The sequence below is a fragment of the Colletes latitarsis genome, chromosome 14 (genome assembly GCF_051014445.1).
Source record: "Colletes latitarsis isolate SP2378_abdomen chromosome 14, iyColLati1, whole genome shotgun sequence".
In the NCBI taxonomy this organism is placed as follows: Eukaryota; Metazoa; Arthropoda; class Insecta; order Hymenoptera; family Colletidae; genus Colletes; species Colletes latitarsis.
The window spans coordinates 30,314,340-30,334,995 of NC_135147.1; the positions used below are offsets into that span (position 1 = coordinate 30,314,340).

General features: G+C 35.9%; 2 protein-coding genes and 1 long non-coding RNA gene across 8 annotated transcripts; 1 reads left to right on the forward strand and 2 right to left on the reverse strand.

Annotated features, from left to right (window-relative positions):
- Nucleotides 1-1,044: 1,044 nt before the first annotated feature.
- Nucleotides 1,045-3,108, forward strand: LOC143349647 (uncharacterized). 3 transcript variants are annotated; one of them, XR_013080963.1, is made up of 5 exons: nucleotides 1,045-1,179; nucleotides 1,544-1,757; nucleotides 1,835-2,462; nucleotides 2,565-2,715; nucleotides 2,806-3,108. It is a non-coding gene; the product is annotated as an uncharacterized LOC143349647 (long non-coding RNA). The 3 variants fall into 3 exon arrangements; XR_013080964.1 differs by having other exon boundaries at nucleotides 1,835-2,003; nucleotides 2,151-2,715; XR_013080962.1 differs by having other exon boundaries at nucleotides 1,835-2,715.
- On the reverse strand, nucleotides 2,172-3,936 carry LOC143349644 (uncharacterized). 3 transcript variants are annotated; one of them, XM_076781038.1, is made up of 7 exons: nucleotides 3,805-3,936; nucleotides 3,552-3,628; nucleotides 3,363-3,490; nucleotides 3,050-3,283; nucleotides 2,754-2,975; nucleotides 2,378-2,683; nucleotides 2,172-2,311 (listed from the first exon to the last, which is right to left on the reverse strand). In XM_076781038.1, the coding sequence occupies exons 1-7, from the start codon at nucleotides 3,893-3,895 to the stop codon at nucleotides 2,209-2,211; spliced, it is 1,161 nt and encodes a 386-aa protein (XP_076637153.1). In that variant the 5' UTR covers nucleotides 3,896-3,936; the 3' UTR covers nucleotides 2,172-2,208. The 3 variants fall into 3 exon arrangements, with proteins under 3 accessions (XP_076637153.1, XP_076637152.1, XP_076637151.1); XM_076781037.1 differs by having other exon boundaries at nucleotides 2,209-2,683; nucleotides 2,754-2,939; XM_076781036.1 differs by having other exon boundaries at nucleotides 2,209-2,683.
- A 1,548-nt stretch (nucleotides 3,937-5,484) lies between these two features.
- On the reverse strand, nucleotides 5,485-20,407 carry Wdb (serine/threonine-protein phosphatase regulatory subunit widerborst). Of its 2 annotated transcripts, none has more exons than XM_076781039.1 (9): nucleotides 19,877-20,407; nucleotides 9,215-9,411; nucleotides 8,929-9,123; nucleotides 8,732-8,862; nucleotides 8,539-8,656; nucleotides 8,180-8,455; nucleotides 7,858-8,087; nucleotides 7,583-7,731; nucleotides 5,485-7,161 (listed from the first exon to the last, which is right to left on the reverse strand). In XM_076781039.1, exons 1-8 carry the CDS (start codon nucleotides 20,013-20,015, stop codon nucleotides 7,590-7,592), a joined length of 1,428 nt encoding a protein of 475 aa, XP_076637154.1. In that variant the 5' UTR covers nucleotides 20,016-20,407; the 3' UTR covers nucleotides 5,485-7,161; nucleotides 7,583-7,589. The 2 variants fall into 2 exon arrangements, with proteins under 2 accessions (XP_076637154.1, XP_076637155.1); XM_076781040.1 differs by lacking the exon at nucleotides 19,877-20,407 and adding an exon at nucleotides 9,580-9,901.
- Nucleotides 20,408-20,656: the final 249 nt, after the last annotated feature.

Consider the following 20,656-nt stretch of genomic DNA (forward strand, 5'->3'; position numbering starts at 1 on the left):
TAATAACTAATTAATTAGACGAATGAGCGTTGCAAAATTGGTCCTTGAATGTTCCCAGGGATGTCTACTTGGTTCTCTAATAGCCAAAATATGCGTGTTATTGTTGAAAAGTTGATAATTCATCGATTTAAGCAGACAATAGTACAGACGTGAATGGTACGACTTCCTTTATTCATTAATAACGTCTTAATTACTGGCGGAATGGTTCTAAAAACTATCCTTGAATCTTGCCAAGGGTCTATACTATAATATTCGATTCTAAAAGTTCATAGTTTAATCCCAGGAAATGAGTTATTAATGAATAATCAAGGTAAGTAGTGTGTATCAGGAGTAGGAGGAGTGGGGGTAGCTGTACTCCGTTTTTAGTTCGAAACCTGTTCTTAGATGGCGATACTATACGTTTGCACCAAATCGTGGGGGGCGAGAGGGGATCTGTACTCCGTGCTTAGTTCGAAACCCGTTCTTAGATGGCGATACTATACGTTGTCAGCAAATCGTGGGGGGCGAGAGGGGATCTGTACTCCGGATAGTACGAATCCCGTTCTTAGATGGCGATACTATACGTCGTCAACAAATCGTGGGGGGCGAGAGGGGATCTGTATACAATACTTTGATGCTTTTTACCGTAAATATAGGTATAACTATCGCTTCCATATCGTTTGATAAAATATTAATTAGAGGGAAATTATTGGGAAAGGTTGGAGGGGATCGTAAATAAAAAGCATGGAAAATATGTATTATAATTTTGATTCTTTATTGATATACACATAAGGAATGTTTTACACATTTCTGACTCTGTTAAATAAAAACGTGTCTCAGAATCTTAATATCACGTTTCATAAATAAGTGTAATCGATAAGTAATATGTTTTTATGGTCCTTTTATGATTGAAAATATTTGTTTTTACGGCTGAAAGAGATTTTTTAATTTCTTGTAACACGGGAGGTCGGATATTAGTTGTTCAAGAGCGAGAAGGGAAGTGTGAGCCTTTCTCTCTCGACTCCCACGAGACGGTCCGAACTTACTTTGGGCAGCTTCGGTGAATCGAGAAAGAGGGCATATGTAATTTTGTCTTTGTCTACGAGCTCACGCGTGATTTGGCATAGTGTGAGAAAGTGCCTTCGTTGCACTTCTGGCATCTTTGCTTTCATCGCGGGTATTAATTGGGTGTTATCATCGGTATGTTTCCTATATGCACAAGTGAGATCATGTATACTGTTACAAACTAAATAGTAATTATGATTCTATTTTTGTTAAACATGTAGTTCGTGTCAGGATAGTAAACAAACATAGAAAAACTGAAACGTTTAAATTTTTCATTCAAGATTCTGATATGTACGATTTCGCGTTCTTTTTTAATAAACGTGCAGTATCTTTAATGGCGATCGTAGCAATTACATTACTATTCGAAAAATCAAAAGCATTATACATAAAATTCTTTGTTTCCAATGATAACCTCACATTTTTCCACGTTAAAATGTTTAAATATGAGGTTAATGAAAAGATACATTATGTTAACTAAATAAAATTTACTTTCTTTCAGAAAAATCGAATTGTTTAAAAGTTTTCTTGTATGAACTGAAACAACATGTTACTGAGAAAAGTGTTAAGTATATTTCGACCTAATAATTACGAACAGGCTAGATTGTACAAACAACGTTTTGCCTTAGCATATGCTTTCCTTGGATGGCACGTTTGTGGATTGATATTTTATATATTGTATAATAAAAATTTACCCTCGGATAAAGATGAGAAAAGTATTTAGCACAAAGTTACCGATTTACTTAGTCTTTTTCACTTCTTAATCTATTATATAAAATGTAAATGTTTATAGAAGCTGTAATGTTAAAATATCTGGGCCATGGTCAAGATGTACAGACGATAAACTTGAGTGGATTGACTGTGGTAGATACAAAAGTTGTACAAAATAGCAAGGACGCTGTATCTCAAGTTCCAGCAAAGTAGCAACATATATATATATATAAACGATATGACGCATCAAAGTAATTTAGTATTTGAAACTTAAACTAGTTTATTGATTAATAATTAATAAAATAGATTAAAAAAAATAAAATTCCATCAAGTTTTACTATACACAAATACAGTTACAAGAATAGCTCGGTAAATTTCTTCTGCTCGCATTGTTACAGGACCTCTTCTTGACATGCAAAAAGTAAGGTAATTTGAAATGTTTTTATCAAATTTTACTCAAGGCAGAGACTGTCGTAGGGCAATCGCTCCTGACAAGGAACTTGAGGTTTCTGGATTTAATTCCTTCAGCCTTTGTTCCATTTCGCATAATAAAGCTGACCTAAACAAACAGTATTTGAAAGTAACGGACGTTAATGGCAAATTATCACGATAGGATATAACAAACCTGTATTCTTCGTAGCGCATAACAACTTCCTCCAACTCTTGTTTGTACAGTCTCGTAAGCATGGCATTGAAACAGTCTAGTTCAGGTAAACGGAAAAGTTCCCACCGTAATTTTCGATCTAACGCCACGGATGCTCTGCTATATACATATAACCAATGAGGTATTTCTTCATTTAAATACGGGTTAGCTGGAACTAAAACGCTATGAGAGTGGAAGTGTGTATGCCGCGGAGGCGCTACAACGCGTACTGCTTGGATTTCATGGGGATAACATGGATGCTCGTACTGGGCTTGTCGTGTAATATGACTGAAAATCATGAAAAAATTTTCACAATCATGGTAATTTACTAGAAAATTTTTATTTTCCCTGTACTTACTTAACGTAATAAACACCATATTCGGGAGACTCTATTCTTTCCCAACCTGTAGGTAAGCCTTCCTTTTCCAGAGGATGAGACCAATGAGTGGTCTTTGTATTATGATCGATATAATATTTCCTGCCTCTTAGAGTAAAATCGACAGACCACCCGGGCGGTAGAGGAAGTTCTTCCTGTTGTTCGTTCCTAGAACTTGATCTTTCAGAGTGGCATCGACTATATCTTGAAAATATCACAAAGAAGACGTATGCGATATGATAATTTTTGACAAATCTACAGTAATAATAATTTTCTACCCTGTATTTTGACGATACGCCGAATGATTATACTCTTCGTAACCCGAATCGATGTCAAAGGGCTTATAAGGCATCTGCGGTGTTTGAACCCTATCTAAATGATACTCGGATCCAGCATACTGATTAACATAAGTATGAGATATAGCAGGTGAAAGTCTGGAATGATACATTGGAGTCGCTGTACGAGATGGCATCCCATCTCTTGTACTAGTATTGACAGAAAGACTGGCAAATCTGGAGAAATACATTTTAAAGAATTGTTCGGGTTTTTAAATAATCGACAAAGGATCTTAAATTCATTTTCATAAATTACCTTTGAGCTAAATCCGGTACAGAACTATTAGGAGTATACTTTCCTTCGTGACTTCCTAGACCTACCGCGCTCATTGTTGTCTTAGTGTTTCCAAATTTCTGGACCATACTGGGTTGTTGCGGAATAGACTATGTAAAAATTAAATTTTTATTCACCTACAAAAATATAATGCTCATCATTGCTAATTACCATAGACGTCGAAATAGTTTGATGGTTATTACGATTCCTTGTTCTTCTGTTTGGTTCTGTGGTCCATACATTAATAACTAAAAATAAATAGCGGTTTGAAAGAAAGGTCCGACTCGAAAAACAACTATTACAATCGATAGATACGATAAATGGGAAAATAGAAAGATAATGTCCCAAAAATATGCATGAAACGTAATAGGGAAACAATTTACTTGACTGTCAAGCATGTAAAATAAAAAGAGAAACTACGTACTTGGCATTTCAGGCGGAGTTTCCTTCTTCACGTATTTTCCGACAACTCCTTCTTTGATTGTCCTTAAATCTTTATTTTTCCGTGATAACATCGTAACGATAAATATTCGATCAAACGTTAAATCAACAATATTCGATGTTTTATAAGTGCTTATAACCTAAATAAACACGACGTTAGAATTTCGGCATCGACACGATCGTATTTCGTGCACATTCATTTATATAGATAGAGACGATTCTTGTCATTTACATGTTTACGAGACTTTGTTTCGCAAATGTGTCAAATTCTCGAGTATTTTTAAATTATATACCGCGTTTGACGTACGCTCGCATCTTTCTCTTCATGTTGAGAATATTTTATGAATAGTAGCCTACTACCAATATCCAACCGACCGACAGTGCGTCAATTATTTAAACCACTACTAGAACCTTACGGAAAATTTTCTACGATTCTTTTAAACCATTTTCAAGTAGTTTAATAATAAGGGCATCAGTTGTTTAATGCTTTCTCATAGAGAACAGAATAATTCAACGATTAGAGCATTTAAAAGTATGGGGTTCTACATAACAAGTAGATGCAGTTGAACTTTTTGGTTGTAATAATGAAAAGAAAAAAAAATGCATAAATCTAATATAAAAACATGCTCCATTTTATACTAGTTAACTTTGCCCCATGACATATTTCTATTTCTATTTCTATGTATAAGTATTTTAAAAATATAGCTTGTCTCCAATCCGCGGAACACTTTGCGTATACATACGTATCTTTTTTTAATTTTAATCTTACAAGAATCTTTCTAGCTAGGTTGGTATACCTTTGAGCCACAGTTGTTGTAGCGTATATAAATAAAAAAGTAATAATCTTTAATCAATTACTGCACTTAAATTTATTATACGAATAGCTAACTATTCTTATGTTTAATATGACAAGGATAAATTAATCAACTTTCATTTATGTTATTCTTTTTACATTCTAAAATCAACTGTACAACTGTTGGTTTCCTAACAGTGATTAATACGAGTATTTGAAGTATATATCTATTAAATCTATATATACATTGAAATCATACTGTCACTATAATTCGGACTAATTGTAACTAAGTTGAGGTTGCTCGATTGTAATTTGCACAAAAAAAAAAAAAAAAAAAAAAAAGAGAAAAAAAAAGAAAAAAAAAACTGATATAATAATCACAAACAGTTGAGTTTTAACAATAAATACATACGACAGACTATCACAGTGTAGTTCATGTTTGTATCCATAGGATTTCTATTGTTCGAAACTTTTGATTATATTCCATTTTCTGCAAATTATGGAAGTACTTGTTTGCAAACATATATCTAATTTTGGTATTGATGATGTTGCACAAATGCAGTCGTCACGATATAAAAAAATACCAACGCACAAACACACATACACACATACGTATGAGTATGTATGTACGTATATATGTATATTAGTAGAAATCCTTATTATTGTAAGCTTGAAATTGTATTAAAAGTTAAATTAGCCCAAAACGTAATATTATTAAAATGCTCTATTTCTGTGAAAATTGGGGAAGAGGATATTCACAAATCCAAAAGAAAATAGGCCATAATAAGCAACTAGCAACCTGATGGTGTTACTGATGTTCCCGTAATCAACGCATTTAAAAAGAATTTGAGAGTAGAAATAAATTAGACGTTCGTTTAATAAAGTGTCTATTTATGCGTATAGAACTCTTATGACTTTATCTATGTTGTTCTTCTCGCGTCACATTACAGCATTTACAATAATTATATACTTTAATTTATTTTTTAACTAAGTTTTCATGAAGTGGAGATAAACAGTGTACAAAGTAAACAAAGTGTACTATGAGGTATGAGGTAAAACATATTTGACGCAAAACAAAAGATGGAAAAGTAAAATGTAACAAATATGTTGAATGTCTCAATTACTTCATGAAAATATGAGCAAGCAGTCACTCATTTGTTAACCATCTATTTAGTAAGATCTACTATTGTTTATTATTATTACTATTATTATTGTTGTTATTATTATTATTATTAATTATTAATTATTAATTATTATGCAATGGTAAGAAACTTTAAAAACGATCCCACGTCTTTGCGGTGGCCTGTGGGAGCACAGCTCCGAATAAATCTTATGCATTGTATCTCTATTATTTATTATATTTATAAGCAATGGATATTTTGGTACAATTAATTTTTGTTACTGTATACTTGCCCCTCGTTTCTTTTATTTTTCTTTTTATTTAAAAAACAACATATATTTTTTAAGTTTTTGTTTCACTGAATCGAACCTTATTATTCAATGTTATTTTTTATATGCTTATCGCATATCATCATGGCTCTTTTCTTCTTTGAAAAAATTTATTCAATTTGTTGCGGCCATGCAGTCGGCATAATATTAATATTTATAGCACAGCGGTCTGTACGTTACACGTGTTTACCATAGATTGGTGTATTCGTGTATGTGTGAATGTGTGACTTGTCATATCATCAATATTACTATATTTTTATAATATTATGTATTATATATATATATATATATATGTATATGTATATGTATACATACATGCATGCATACATACATACATACATAGATACACACCCACACGCACACATACATATATACACACATATACATACACATATGCGTGCGTGCATGCATGTATGTGCGTGCATATGCATATACATACACATACATCCGCGCGCGCGCACACACACATATATATATATATATATATACACACACCTAACTTTATTATGTTTTGTTATAGTTATCATTATCATTAATACGAATATATGATACATTTCAAACAACGCTCCTGCTGGCTCCGTTGGAGACGAGAACAGAGTAAGGTGTGTCAGTCATCAGAGAATATTAGCCATTTAATAACCGAAGCGAATATCACATGCAGAACTCAATGTTATAACAATATACTTTATCTATTTGAATTTACACCTTGATCATTTCCTCCTACCGAGCATAGTTAAATTTTAGTTAAGGGGCTAACATCCTCGTATCATGTGCTGACACCGAGTACATTATACAACTTAAATCATTGCGGTTAAAGAAAAAGGAAAAAGAAAAGTGGGAATTAATGTACACAATAAAAATATTAGAACTTATCAATCATCATCAAGAATGAAATTGTGATTACTGCTTCGTTCATTTGTTTCTTCTTCTTCTCCGTTTCGCCCAACAGGCGTAACTAACGAAAGGAATTACATTACGTCAAGAATGCCATTGTGAGACACTTTTCTTCACTAACAACAGTAATTTTTGCATGTAGTGTATGGACAATCGACGTAAACTAAGAACTAATGATTGGGCAGCGTGGTAATGAACTTCCATCTGAAATTAACAATGATTTTAGTAACTTGTGACTTGTACCAAAGACATTAAAATTTAATTATATTTAATCCTTTCGATACGGCAGAATTTAATCGGCAAGCAAGCAAGCAAGCAAGCAAGCAAGCATTCTCGCTAGTCGAGCGAATGGAACAAACACGTTTGTCAGGAAATAGAACAAATTGCCATGTAATTTCAAAATATTTTCACGTATACTTGTAATTTTGAACTTTTCGCTAATCAAAACCCGTAAAAAATAAAGGATATTTAATTATTCTATCATAGAGTTACTATACTAGCTAGATCACTCTTTCGATCCAAAGACTGAGAGTGATTTTACAGATATATGTACCCTTTGTACCGAAAGGATCAAGTATATAGATATTTATTAGTAAAAAAATTATTATTTATTATGGTCACTCACCACCAGCTCAGGGGTGGGCTCGTGTCGCAGGTGTGGTAGTGACAGAAACTAGTGTGTTGGCTGTAGTTGTTAGAGCATTACGCCGTTCTACCTCCAATTCATTCAGTTTTTTCCACAATTCGTCCCTTTCCTTCTCCCTCTTTTTTTCTCTAACATGACAAAATATTTCTATAGATAACGTTAAATTTATCGAAAACTTTTTACTACGTTTTATTTGTAGGTAAAAAATTCAACCGATTTGATTTATTTTTCTCTAAAAATGAAATATCACTTACTTTTGCCTTTCGGATTTGTAACTTGCAGTTAATTCATCAAAGAGTTTGCTATTCATTTCCATAAATGTCTTAAGAACGTTATAAACAAGCGCTACGATGGTTTTATTCCAATGTTCTTTGCTAATTCTATACAATGCCGGGAACATAATTCCCATTATTACATGATTGTTTTCTTCAATTAATGACATTATGTACTCGTTATTCCAAAAGAAGAGCGCTCTTTCAGCTACCTGCGATACAAATTGTTACAAGAATAGAATGACGTTGTATAGATCGAGTAATTATTCCATCAGTCGTAATATTGAATTTGTATTTTAAGTACCTGAAAATGTGGTGAAGATACACAACGTGCAATTTGCCTGAATAAGGGTTCTTGTATTTTAACAAATTGGCTAGGTTCAATGACGTCCAAAATTTCTTCAATTTCACCAAGGAACATTACCTCCTTCTGGCTACACGTTTTAGGCCAGAATTTAAGGAGACCCCGTATAACTGGTTCTGTTAGAGTTGCATCCTTTTCAAGAAATTGTACCACACAATAAGCTAATTGTGCATGATATAACGATAAGCATTTCACCTTATGTAATGGTAGCAGCACCTGCAGTAAACCATCAACCGATAAACGATAGATCGAAGAAACATGTATCGCAAATAATACGTATTTATATGAAAAATATTCACCTTAACCAAGAATTGCTTGTGCTCGATTTTTAAAGGAAGGGCAAATCCATTGATAATGCTACCCAGAATTTCAAGAAGTTCACCGACTCCGTTGAAATGCTCCGTTTCATATACAAACCTGCAGTAGTAGCGAAGATAATTTTGATTAAATATTCATTTAAGCTCTAGTTGCGAGTATAGAAAATTGAAATACCTCAAAAAAATGTTGTTAATTTGTTTGCGTATGAAGGCTCTAAGGCCAAGGAACTTTCCATATATACGATGCAAGACGGTTTTCAACAAATCCCTTTCTCTAGGATCCTCCGAATCAAACAATTCCAGCAACTAGAAAACGATGAATATCAAGTATCGTAGATAAAGGTATAACGTCGTGTTTGAAAACATTTGTACCTGTAAAACAAATTTTTGGTCGATAACTCTTTTGCCAATTGTAGGCTGGAAATCTGAAGATTCAAGAAAACGTAGAAAGAATTCGTAAACCAGCTGAAGGTGGGGCCAGCTCGCCTCCAGTGTCGGATCATCCTCTTCTGGATCGAAATCCGGATTCTCGCTGGGTGGCAATGTGCGAAACAGATTTGCAGAAATCTTGAAAAAAAAACGTATTATTTTATATTGAAAATTTAATTTTATCGGAAAGTTACAAGTTCAAGTATTATTATTTTTTCAATAGACCTACCATCTTAATAATTTCTGGATAGACAGGCTCGGTGAGAACGCCTCGTCCAACTGTAATATATTCTACCAGCTCATTCAGTGTACTACGTTTAATTTCTTTGCCCTTAAGATCTGCCATTGGATCCATGAAGTCGAAGGTCACACAGCATTGTCGAAGCTTTCTAATGAATAAATCTTCTTGATCCGATGGCGTAACATCTGCAACATATCGGTAATCTCATGTTAATTTAATGAAATAAATTTCATATCGATTCGAATAAAATTTACATCGATGTAAAATACACAAACATCTCTTTTTCACAAATAATTCATTTGTCACGTATTCATCATCGTTATTATTAACAATTAATAATAATCTTTTTGTACATTTTTTATGCGATCTTGTCCCACAGCTATCGTTGATTTAAGAACCATCTCTGTGACCATTCCAGTAAGTGTAATTCCATTGTAAATGCACAACCCATTGATTAGTATTGTTGTTACGTTGTTCATGATATCAATCACCTGTTGTGCCACATACGAGGTACGTTGTTCACAGTGTAGTGGAATCATCCGCAGGTTGCGGAGTGTTATTTTTGGTTCGTCTATGAATTCTGATAGAATATCCTCAGGATCGGACTTGGAGCGTTTAGGCCAAAGAGAAACCAGGACACTGGTACCGAGATCTCCTACCAAGCAATTATCAAACACAGGGATATCACCAATTTTTTTTTTTTTTTTTTTTCTTGTCCTTTTTATTTTCAGGCCCGAATGATTATTATAGTATTGATCGATCATACGCGTATAGTATGAAAACTACTGTGCAAAACCCATATTAACCCTTGGACATCTCGTATGTACCGTGACCAAGTTATTTCAAAAGTCACGGCCGCAGACAGAGCGCAAACGATATTCCATCGAACGAAATAATTCTTAACTTTGTAGAATTAGAATGCAAAGCACGGCTCAGCTTCAGAGCTTTCGTACCAATGTGTCCAACTATTCGACGCTAAAATACAACAAATGTGTATATTATTTATACATATATCTGGTCGTTGAAGTTTTCTTTTCATCCTGTTCACCATTCTATTCAATAGTATTTTTCCCAAGTTATTCTATAATCGAGACGACGACGACGAGTTTAAATATGCAGAATCACCGATTGTGTTACTTTCGCTTTATCGATACATCACCAACGAGCATTATAATTATCTACGGGGAATGGACTATCGTGTTTCGAAGTAGTTTGCTTTCTACGAGGCTGCAACGTGCCCTCAATGAAATTATCGAATTACGTGAAGCCTCGCCTCTCTCTCGTGCGCGCGCGCGCGCGCACCCACGCATACACAATGAATTCTTAGAAATAGCCAAGATGCATGTTTTGCGTTCAAATACATCGATATTATAATAGAGACTTTTTATTTGTTATTTTTATTGTTCGTATTGTTCTTCTTACTCATACAAGGTGAAGTCTATACGCGTAGTATACATACATACAAGTCTCAGCTTTTAACAAGCTTATGTATGGTGGATAGTGTTTTAAGTGAAACGAATAATGTATGGTAAAAAGAACATACGGTTAATAGTAGGTCGAGATATTTGACATTTAACATCACAGTTTAAACGCGTGTTCGTCTCCTGAAGTATGACTTTAGTTTAGAAGAGAGGATGTAGCGTAGTTGGCAAAGCTCGTGCCTGCTGGACCAATATTCTTTTTGGCACAAGTTCAAGCATCGTTCGGTACTTTTTCTCAAATATACGCACACCAAGTTTTTCTTGTTAAGTTTACAGTGTCTCGCCTATTTATTTACATACTTTTCGATTCCAATAATTACCGCGTTAGCTTTGGTGTTTCGAATGTGAAATGTAAACACCCTCCGTACTATGTTTGTTTACATCTTGTTGTCAGCTTCGATACCCACTTTGCATGCATGTAGTTGGCAGGATCGCTCGTGCCAAAATACATATATGTATGTATGGCCAGGTAACGTTAACAAATATGTAAATGCGATGTAATATTTTTTAAATTAGAAAAAAATTCCTTTCAAAGGTTCTCAGCTTGCCTATTATCGCTTAACGCGTTAAACGTGATGCCCGTCCTCGAGGACCGACAGTATGAAATTTAAAAAATAATTATAAAAAGAAAGAAAATAAGTGTCGAGAAGATTCGCATTATTACAATTAGTCTTTATAAAATTACTATTAGATATATTTCGTGTCCTCGAGGAATATTGTTCTCGATAAATGGTCTTCTCGCGAAGGGCCATTAGTGCAGCGGAGCCGCGTGCGAGCCGAGAAACTGCACGCGTCAATAGCGGAAGAAAATGCAAGTGTAACCGATCGAACGTCATTCCCAAATGACGACACCACTCGTGGCTCGAGAATTGACACCGTGCCCAGAATGAACGCTTACAATTCACCCAAAACATAATTAGAATTTTACTAGCGCCACATTGGCAGTGTCATATGTCGGAAGTGCGATTTTATTATCCGTTGTCGGAGAATCGCGGTTTACATCGCACGCGTTTTACCAATGTTTAATCTACGACTGTGTAACTACATACTTGGTTACTTGGCACGAGAAAACATTAGTGTCGATCCATAAAGGCCAACGATCGGTTTTCGAAGAAAAGAAATTCGATTCCACCGACTCGACCGAAAGAGCGAAGGAAAGACAGGAAAAGGTCGAAGAACAAGAATCGGTAGTTGCAAACGATTCCAAAAATAGAATTACGCGCTCGCTTGGTCGTTCGTGCACGATCATCTAGCATGCACGTATTTATAATTTCATTCATAACACGGTCGGTACTTTCACGTACTCTTCCCGACGCGTAGTGCAACGTAGTTGCTTCGATTGCAAACACATTGCATTTCGAAACGATGAACGAAACAACATTGACTATCGCGGATAGAATAAATCGGACATGTTTACGAATTGTAATAATTTTTTTGCCGAATAACGGTGCGCGTTCTAAAAGAAGAACGAACACGATATACATTAAACTCATACACTTTTATGATTAGAAAATAAGTATGAAAATGTATCTCTTGTTCCATCTTAACTTAATTTTATTTCGTTTTACTATCAAAAGTTGTGATATCTTTTATAGAAATTTACAATATGTATTAATATATAAACACGGTTTATCACGCGATTATAAAATCGTTTGATAGAATGTTACTCGTACATTTGAAAAATTTTAAACAATTTCGTCCGCACCCCTTAACCCTCCAAGTATTGGGACTGTTACCTTAATTACCTTGGGATCAACAGTTGTAACAAGGGTTAGGCAATACGAAATCTCAGGAAATCTCGGAGAAACAGTGGGAACGATACATCGGTGAAGAGAAAGAGAACGGCAGCGCATACAAGAACGAGCGACAGAGGAAACAGAAGAGAAGTTAAAGGAATAGCAGAGAGCGTTCCAGGCAGGCGGTCACCAGCATTCCGGATCAATACTCCCGCCGGCGTTGCTTCTCTGGGGGTTCGTCGGCTGCCCGGCTTTTTCTCTTTCTTTCCTTTTGCCCTCCCCCTCTCTCGCTGTGTGTGTCTCATCTCTTTTCTATCAGTGAACGTGTGCATTGTGAACTCTGTTCAACGTGTTTTCCTTACTTGCGGATTGTTCCCATAGTTTGTCTATGCGCAGATACTTCACCCCTCCCCTCTTTCTTCCCAGAAAAATAATTCGAAATTACAAAATATTTTTATTTCGACCTCCATTCTATCTCTATCGATTTCGATGATTTTGGACATGTTATAATAGAGGATAAGATTTAACACAACTTTCTTCTCTGCATGTATATGGCGATCGGCCTTAATTTTCAAGATATTTCGAAATTTCTGATAATACTATCACGTTGAATCGTGAGAATCGTAGAGAATGCGTCAATATGCGAAGCCAGGAGACTGCCACTTGTCTATTGTTTCTATAAGCACATAGATCTTCTGAACCGTGTCTTGGAAATATTCTTCAAAAATTCCAATTGAGAAAATTTATTTTTGTTTCTTTACGCGTTAATAAAATTTACGTAGGCGAAAGAAAAACTAATCAAACTGCAAACTATTTGGTAAAAACTAATATTACCGAAGCAGTAAGATATATAAAACTTTTATTTAGTTAGTTTGGTGGCTCTGATTAGGCCGCGTATTCACTTGTGCAGTAACGAGCTAGCTACGAGCTGCTAATGTTACTGTATGTATCTCACTCGTACCGAACGAGTGGCGACTGCGCGGCAAGTGGATACTACGAGCTGTTTTACATCCTAGTCCGAGACACCGTTCCTCGAGTGTCGCTCGCTTCGAATCACCGTTTCAGTCGCCGTCGCGTCGCCACTTGGTGTCATTTTATTATTCGTGTGCGCGTCTGCTTACTCGGTTTATGTATTTACAAACCCCTGTAACAACCGAACCTCTAGATTCGAATGTATGCACGTTCGGTTCGCGTTTCTTCTTTGGTGTACGGCCATCTTTACGTAACTCTAATTAACGGAATGGGTCAACGTAATGCGAGACCGCGTGTCTTCGCTCGGTGCTCGAAAGTTCAAATGGAGGCCGGATACATACATCGATGTGTCAAATATTACCAAGTATTTTTCGACAAAAATATCATTAAATTCAACGTCTTTTCAACAATGTAGAAACAACTACACTTGGTAAATATAATTTCATTTTCAATCGGATCGTTATATACCGTTCTTTAACAAGAATGAAATTTCAAGTGTCAACTCTGTTGATTGTATTTAATAGCTGTAAAGAAATGAAAAACTATTTGAAAATTAATTAAAATTGATGCTGTGAATAATTGTTTGTTATATCGAATACCCTATAAAAATTTATTTAAAGATTTACCACTATTCGTTAAACAATTGTAAAATGAATAATACTCGACACATCGGTGTTTCTCGTATAAATATAATAAAAAAAATAATGAAATGAACGTTTTACGCTACGCGCGAACGGCCTCCCATTCAAGTTTCGCCCACCTATCTAAGCCACGTCATCCATGTTCCTTGGTCGCTCGACTATGATTTTGATATCCACACAGGTTTAAGTAACCGATGTTGCATGTTTTGTTGCTTTCGCCTGTACACGCGGTCTGAGATCACGCACGAAGGTCAATGTTCTAACAATGCCATCGGTGTCCTCCCTGCATTCACCACTCGCTTGTGGATCGATTCTGCGCGTCGACTCTCTTAGCCGGATCTAGGTTTACCAGCTTTATTGCCCTGTAACGTACGGACGTTTCTCCTTTCTTGGTACTTTGACCCCGTTGAAACTTCCGAAAATGTACCCGTTCAAATAAAAGTTTCCACGAAAATTAATATTTAAACGAAAGCATGGATAACGCCCGCTCTCACTACCACTATTTTACGCTGCGATTCTCGATTTCGACGCTTAATTGATCAACATTTTACAGTTTAAGCGAAATTGTTGAAATCGACTTTTTTGTTATCTTTTCGAGGCAAATACACTCTACTATACACTATACTTTCTAACGTTGCATTTTCAATCTTTCGTAAGACAGATTTTGTCTACACCGTGCGATTGCAGCTGCAACTTAACTCGGTCAACAACTGTTAGATATCGACTTGTCCTCGACAATGATTCATAGATTACTGGCACCGAGCGTTTCTCTTTCACTAGGTTTCTTCGCACCTAATTCTATGACGATACTTGTATCGTGAGAAATGATTTTTATTGGTGTGGTCGAGACGCATCATATTTTAATCGGCGAGGGCAATTAGTTGAGAATGGAATAGAATGCAAAGTGTGCCACGCCATCGCTTCTATTGACGCGTTACTACTACAGAACACGCGTCGATGCCGTTCCCTTGCTGCTGCTTTTCGCGCCATGCTCTACCTGCTATTCAAGGAACGGGTCGACCGCTCTTTCATAATGATTCGCGTCAATGTCAACGGTAGAAACATTTCACATGCTCGTCTAGACGCGTTTCTTTATCATCGGAAAATCATTCGTAGCACAAATATAACGTTGCGTCATTGATTTGCAAGCTCCTAAATGCTTGCACCACGAGTGGATAAATACAACGACCGACGACGGTGGTTCCTCGTATTTATCAGAAAACGCCGCCATCATTCGTCCGTCTGCAGCATAATGATCTTAACAATGACCACTGCATTCGATCGTGCCATCAATTAAAGGCGAAACGCGTACCTTAAACCGTGACATCATTTTATTACACCAAATTAGTTAAATAAGTTATACGTATAATTTCTTTAGTACAATAAATACTCTATCGAAAGAACTCGTTTTAATTGATTTCTTCTATAATTAAGAAAGATATAGACCGTTGTAGCAAACATACCATAGTGTCCGAATATTTTTATCATTCACTGTACATATGTACGGGTACGTATAGAAACTGTGCTTTAGTACGACGTTGCGCTATTTCAAAGACTAAACAAATGTTTCACGTTTCCAAGTGATACACGCAGCCTGATTAAGATCATATTCAGTTCTATTGGAGATGAAAGTTAACGAATCGAAATATCACGCAAAAAGGTATCAACCTCTTTGTTAACCTATTCGAGATTAACAAGGAACATCGGTCAACCATAACGTGCCAATTTTTTTATGAAAGTGAATTGCTCGCGAAACTAATTAAAATTAAAACACACTTTATCGCTAAAAACGAGAAAAGAAAAAATTCAGCAAGTTTCGCGTGCAATTTACACAATTTCAAAGTATGTTTTTAGCGGTAACGGTTATAAATCAAACACTGATCGACACGAGGTAAACACTACTTTAGAAATGTTACGCGTGAGAACGTCTAGGAAACCGGAAGTGTATAAAATTAATCCAATTTCGTGTTCGACAAGTGGAAAAACGATCGCCAGTGACGACGACTCACCATCGCTCGACGGCATACGTGTACTGCTAGAGGAATCTGCTAAGCGACTTGCGTCTACGTTGCTGCTAAAATCCCGATCGCTTTGCCAGAGGGCATAATATATATGTATAACAAGTAATAAATACACGAGACAGGCCGCTTCGAGATTAAACATACTTTGCAATGATTCGATCTTGGACACAGATTGCTCTCTATACGGATATGTATTTCCCTTTAACGCTGCGCGGCGCTGTTTTTAGCTAGTGGGGCCACTTATGGCAACTAGCCATTGCGATTGCTATTATTTAGGCTCTGCTAAGAAATTAAGACCGTTACATTTTTCATCTGTTTGTGCATTCATTTTACATTCGATGTATAGAAACTCTGATATCTCGATCGTTCATCGACAAGACAATAGTTGATCTTAGTAGCAGCCTATCTGATGGTCGTCGCGATTTATAACTCTCCTTTTAATGCTGACGATATTAATTTAATTCGAATTTCTTATGAAATATTGCGCGTCCGGAACTGTATGTTTTTACTTTTCCGTTCGCTCCGACCTTCTTGCCCAAGTATAAAAACAATCGCTAGATGGCAAAAAAAATTAAAATCGGTTATTAAATCCCGCAAATTACATAGGGTGTGTTTACCTACTAGTAATAAATATTTTTCGAAATTGTGTTCGAAACTCTTTGTTCGTAGAAAAAAGTACTCGCTAATATGCAGTTACAATTGAGTTTACGTCGACAGCAAACTGTTAATTCATTTACCAATGAATCGATATCACAGATAGAAGAAAATCAGAATTGATTACCATTTTGCACCGAACAACCGTTAATCGAACCGATGATACGCAACAACGCGAGACATGTCTAAATCGCGCGCGTGCGACGATAAATCTGCGGTTTCTTATCGGTTTCTGTCGAGCAGCCGATTACCGTGATCCTACAGCGATGTTCTAATAACAACGACACCACCACGAAACTTTGCTCTATAAAGTGTTTCGTTTCTTGTCCAACTGCGATTGATTCCTCCCACAAATTTACTTTCTCTATGTTTTTAAAAATCCTCACAAGCATCACAATCGTTGGTTCGAGTTCTACCCAAGTACCTAATTGATCCAAGATACATTTCTATGCGTTGGTCTTACGCCACGGACTATATGCAGTACATAAATCACGCACGATGCCAGGCTTACCCACGTACGCGGTGCTATTACTATTTACTTCAATTATACAAACAAATCGTAGCAGAGTATATGTATACCTGTACCGCGATATTTATCATTATTCACTTCTAAGTCGACAAATATGATCAACTCTACAAGATGTCTTGACAATTTTTTACTCCGATATTGTTAACATTTTTAACGACTGAGACTATGATGGAAATGTTATATGTATATGCATATACATATTACATAATGCGAGCGCGAGCGTGTGTGCGTGTGGGGGGGTCTTGAAATACGATTTATTAAATATAGTTACAACGAAAATATCAAGCACAAAGAAAACTCCATGTCTAAATTTACCTTTCAACGTGTCATTCGTTGCCGTCGATACAGTAATGGCGATACAACTTTCTTGTCGCTTCATCATATTTGTATAATAATATATTTTTTCGTTAACAAATATTCGTTACAATCTTCCATTATAATCTTTGAAATTTACGCACGATATATACAAAGTATTCTTTTAAAAATTGACAACTATTACTAATTGCAAGAATGGATTCTAATTATTGATATTACGTAGATATACATATGTATTCTGTAATTTGATCAAACACGCAAGGTCTAAATCGAAAATTATGTGACTTGTGAAATAAATGTTGATACGTGAACGCGTGTGCATACTACTCGAGTGGAAAACACGTGCGTAGAGGTTATGTATGAATCAGCGCACAAGAAATGGCAGAGAAACTACTCGAAGAGAAAAGATGGAAAGAGACAGACGAGATAGTGAGAAGGTGAACGAGTAAAAGAGAAAGAGAGACACTAAGGACTACTGCCGTTTATTGGCAGAGGTGAACGACACTGCCTACTGCAAGGTGGATGCCTGTATTTCGCATAACCGCTCGTCGTTGGAACGTGCCACGAGTTTATGGGTCACTACATACTGTTTTCAAGTACCTTCGCACGAAAATAGTGTGAGTAGATCGAGTTTGGATCAATATCGATCCGGAGGCTACCCCAACTTTCATATTTTCTTTCAACTATTTATCCATCTATATCCTTTACCCGCGAATTTAATCAAAAAAATTCAATATTTAACAAATTATTTCTCAGGAGACTAAGCATCTCAATGCCTTTACAATATCTTGAAACTTCTGTGCAATGCAATAAATTATGATAGGTAATAAGCAGACGTTTTTTAACAACCTCTATGTAACGTGTTGGAAATTCACGATTAAATGGAACCAATTTGTTTCATTCCCGAATGATAACTCTAACGACACTAATAACGGCTTCTGTTGTAAATTAACAATTAGTTCCGGTACGCATCGTTCAATTGCAAAAAGTGATAAACTTGCTCAGGTTATATAATAATGATTTGAAGGATAAATAGCAGAGCAACGACCCATAAACAAGAGCGGAATAAAAATTCCGAGCTATTTTTATTTCAAAGTTATCAAAGACACTTTTCTAAAATCGTTGGTCGGGTAATAAGAGTACATGACGTAAGGTGACACGCACATGGCGCGACTTAATTTTGCAAGCGATCAAATTTAAATTCCAGTTCACAAATCGTACAATATCATGCAACTACCCATAAATGCGATAAAGTCGTCGTCATTTTTAAGAAAGTCATCTCTACTAAACTCAATTTTCGTTCAATCCTGCATATTGCTGTCATCGATTCTGTTCGAGACTTATAGTGCAAGAAAATCGGTCGGGTAACGTGAACTGACCTCTGCTTTGCTGCTCTTCATCGATTTTCAGAATGTACGTCAATACAAAGTACACTGGACACGTATTCACAGAATCGAAAGCTACCCCTCGAGGTAGTCGATGAATCGAAATACCAGTCTAATTTATCACCACTTATCAAATACATAGAAATATGAAACAATGTTTCCATTTTCGATGTGACCGTACTTCGTCTCGAAAAATTTGAGGTTAACTTCAGTAATTTCGCGTATCAACGTATCGGGAAATTTAATACATCACTCTTGAAAACAATATGAGATTAACATAATATATACATATCATTAAGTCATAAATATTAATAATAAATTTTCCATGTGTTTGGTAAACATTTGAAATTTACTTAAAAATCATTCCATCAGTTTAACGTACGATAACAAAATTTTTTGTCATTATGTATAAACGTACTATTAGTTGATATAACAAATAGCAGAAACAGTGAAAATAGCATACATAGAAGATTAAAACAAAATTGCTAAACTATCAACTATAACTTTGTTTATCTTCCAAATACAATTCTATTGCATCTATACATTCGTTAGTTGCTTAATATTGAAATGACAAGTGCAAAGATCTTTTTACTACATATATCAAATAAAAACAAAGCGTAAGTTATTCTTTCAATGAAATAATAGTATAGTAATGATAATTCCTAAATACCTACTTCAAGAAAATGAAACTAATATTATCGTTGGAGACAAAAAACACTAAACAGACTAGAGCACTATGTTGTAATATAGCGAGACGTACGTAACAGATGACATTGCTTTTACTTAAAAATAAAATAGGCATAGTTTCAAAGACTTTTCTACTTATATAAATAACTAATGTCTTTATAACATTAGCGTGAAAATATAAATGCAAAGAGCCTGTTGGAGAGGAAACTGTATAACGATTATAACTAACCTTTAAGCTGTGGTAACTGTTGAAGCTCGATGTCTTGAGAGTTACGATAACGAGACGATCCTTGTGACTTCTTCGACTTCTTCTTTAGAGATCTCTTGGCAAAGGGATCTATCCGGTCCACAAAAGTCCCTGACGACATGTTGGTATTAACGGAGGCACTATGAAAGCTGGTGGGAAATAGAACGCCAGAGATACGTTCGTTCCTTGGTTGTGCTTTTCCAGTGTTGGACACAATTAAAGAGGACTGCGTCCACCCTGAGGAGGCCGCATTCCGCGTTGATGAGGATAAACTCACTACACTCACAAGGAATAAAGCGACACTGCACGAAATAAGAAACCGCACGTGGTGTGTGTCTGGACACGATAACCTACTCAATTCAGGCGTTCCTGAGAAAGAAAAAGGTGAAAATTGATGATCGTGCGTGCATAGTACGAGAATAGTTTTCCGCGTAACGGAACAACGTGCTAATCGTGATTGACTTGTCAACCGACGAGATCCATCAAGTTTCCAGTTCAATAGAAATTCGTGACGGAATTACTAGCTCGTCTAGTATCGGCTGCGAGAACAGAGGCGCGATCGTTTGTTAGGCGTTGTCACATGCAAACGCACGCCCTATCGTCGTACGCTGAATCTCCCACCTACACCGTGCAACACAGAGAAGCGGCACCGTGTCTCTCCTCGATCGTCATACGTGGATTATGCGTTACCTGAAATTTCCAGGACCGGTGATTCTCACTCTGCCTTTCGGTTCTTCAATTTCGAATTCAATTAACTGCACC

Excerpts from the sequence above, each read along its gene's own strand:
- Wdb (XM_076781039.1), bottom strand. The coding sequence starts at position 20,015 with ATGTCGTCAGGGACTTTTGTGGACCGGATAGATCCCTTTGCCAAGAGA. Across the intron at positions 9,124-9,214 it reads ATCCAGAAATTATTAAGATG|ATTTCTGCAAATCTGTTTCG; the intron begins GTAGGTCTATTG and ends TTTTTTTTCAAG. Across the intron at positions 8,088-8,179 it reads TATCTTCACCACATTTTCAG|GTAGCTGAAAGAGCGCTCTT; the intron begins GTACTTAAAATA and ends TTTGTATCGCAG.
- LOC143349644 (XM_076781036.1), bottom strand. The coding sequence starts at position 3,895 with ATGTTATCACGGAAAAATAAAGATTTAAGGACAATCAAAGAAGGAGTT. Across the intron at positions 2,976-3,049 it reads GCGTATCGTCAAAATACAGG|ATATAGTCGATGCCACTCTG; the intron begins GTAGAAAATTAT and ends GATATTTTCAAG. Across the intron at positions 2,684-2,753 it reads TATGGTGTTTATTACGTTAA|TCATATTACACGACAAGCCC; the intron begins GTAAGTACAGGG and ends CATGATTTTCAG.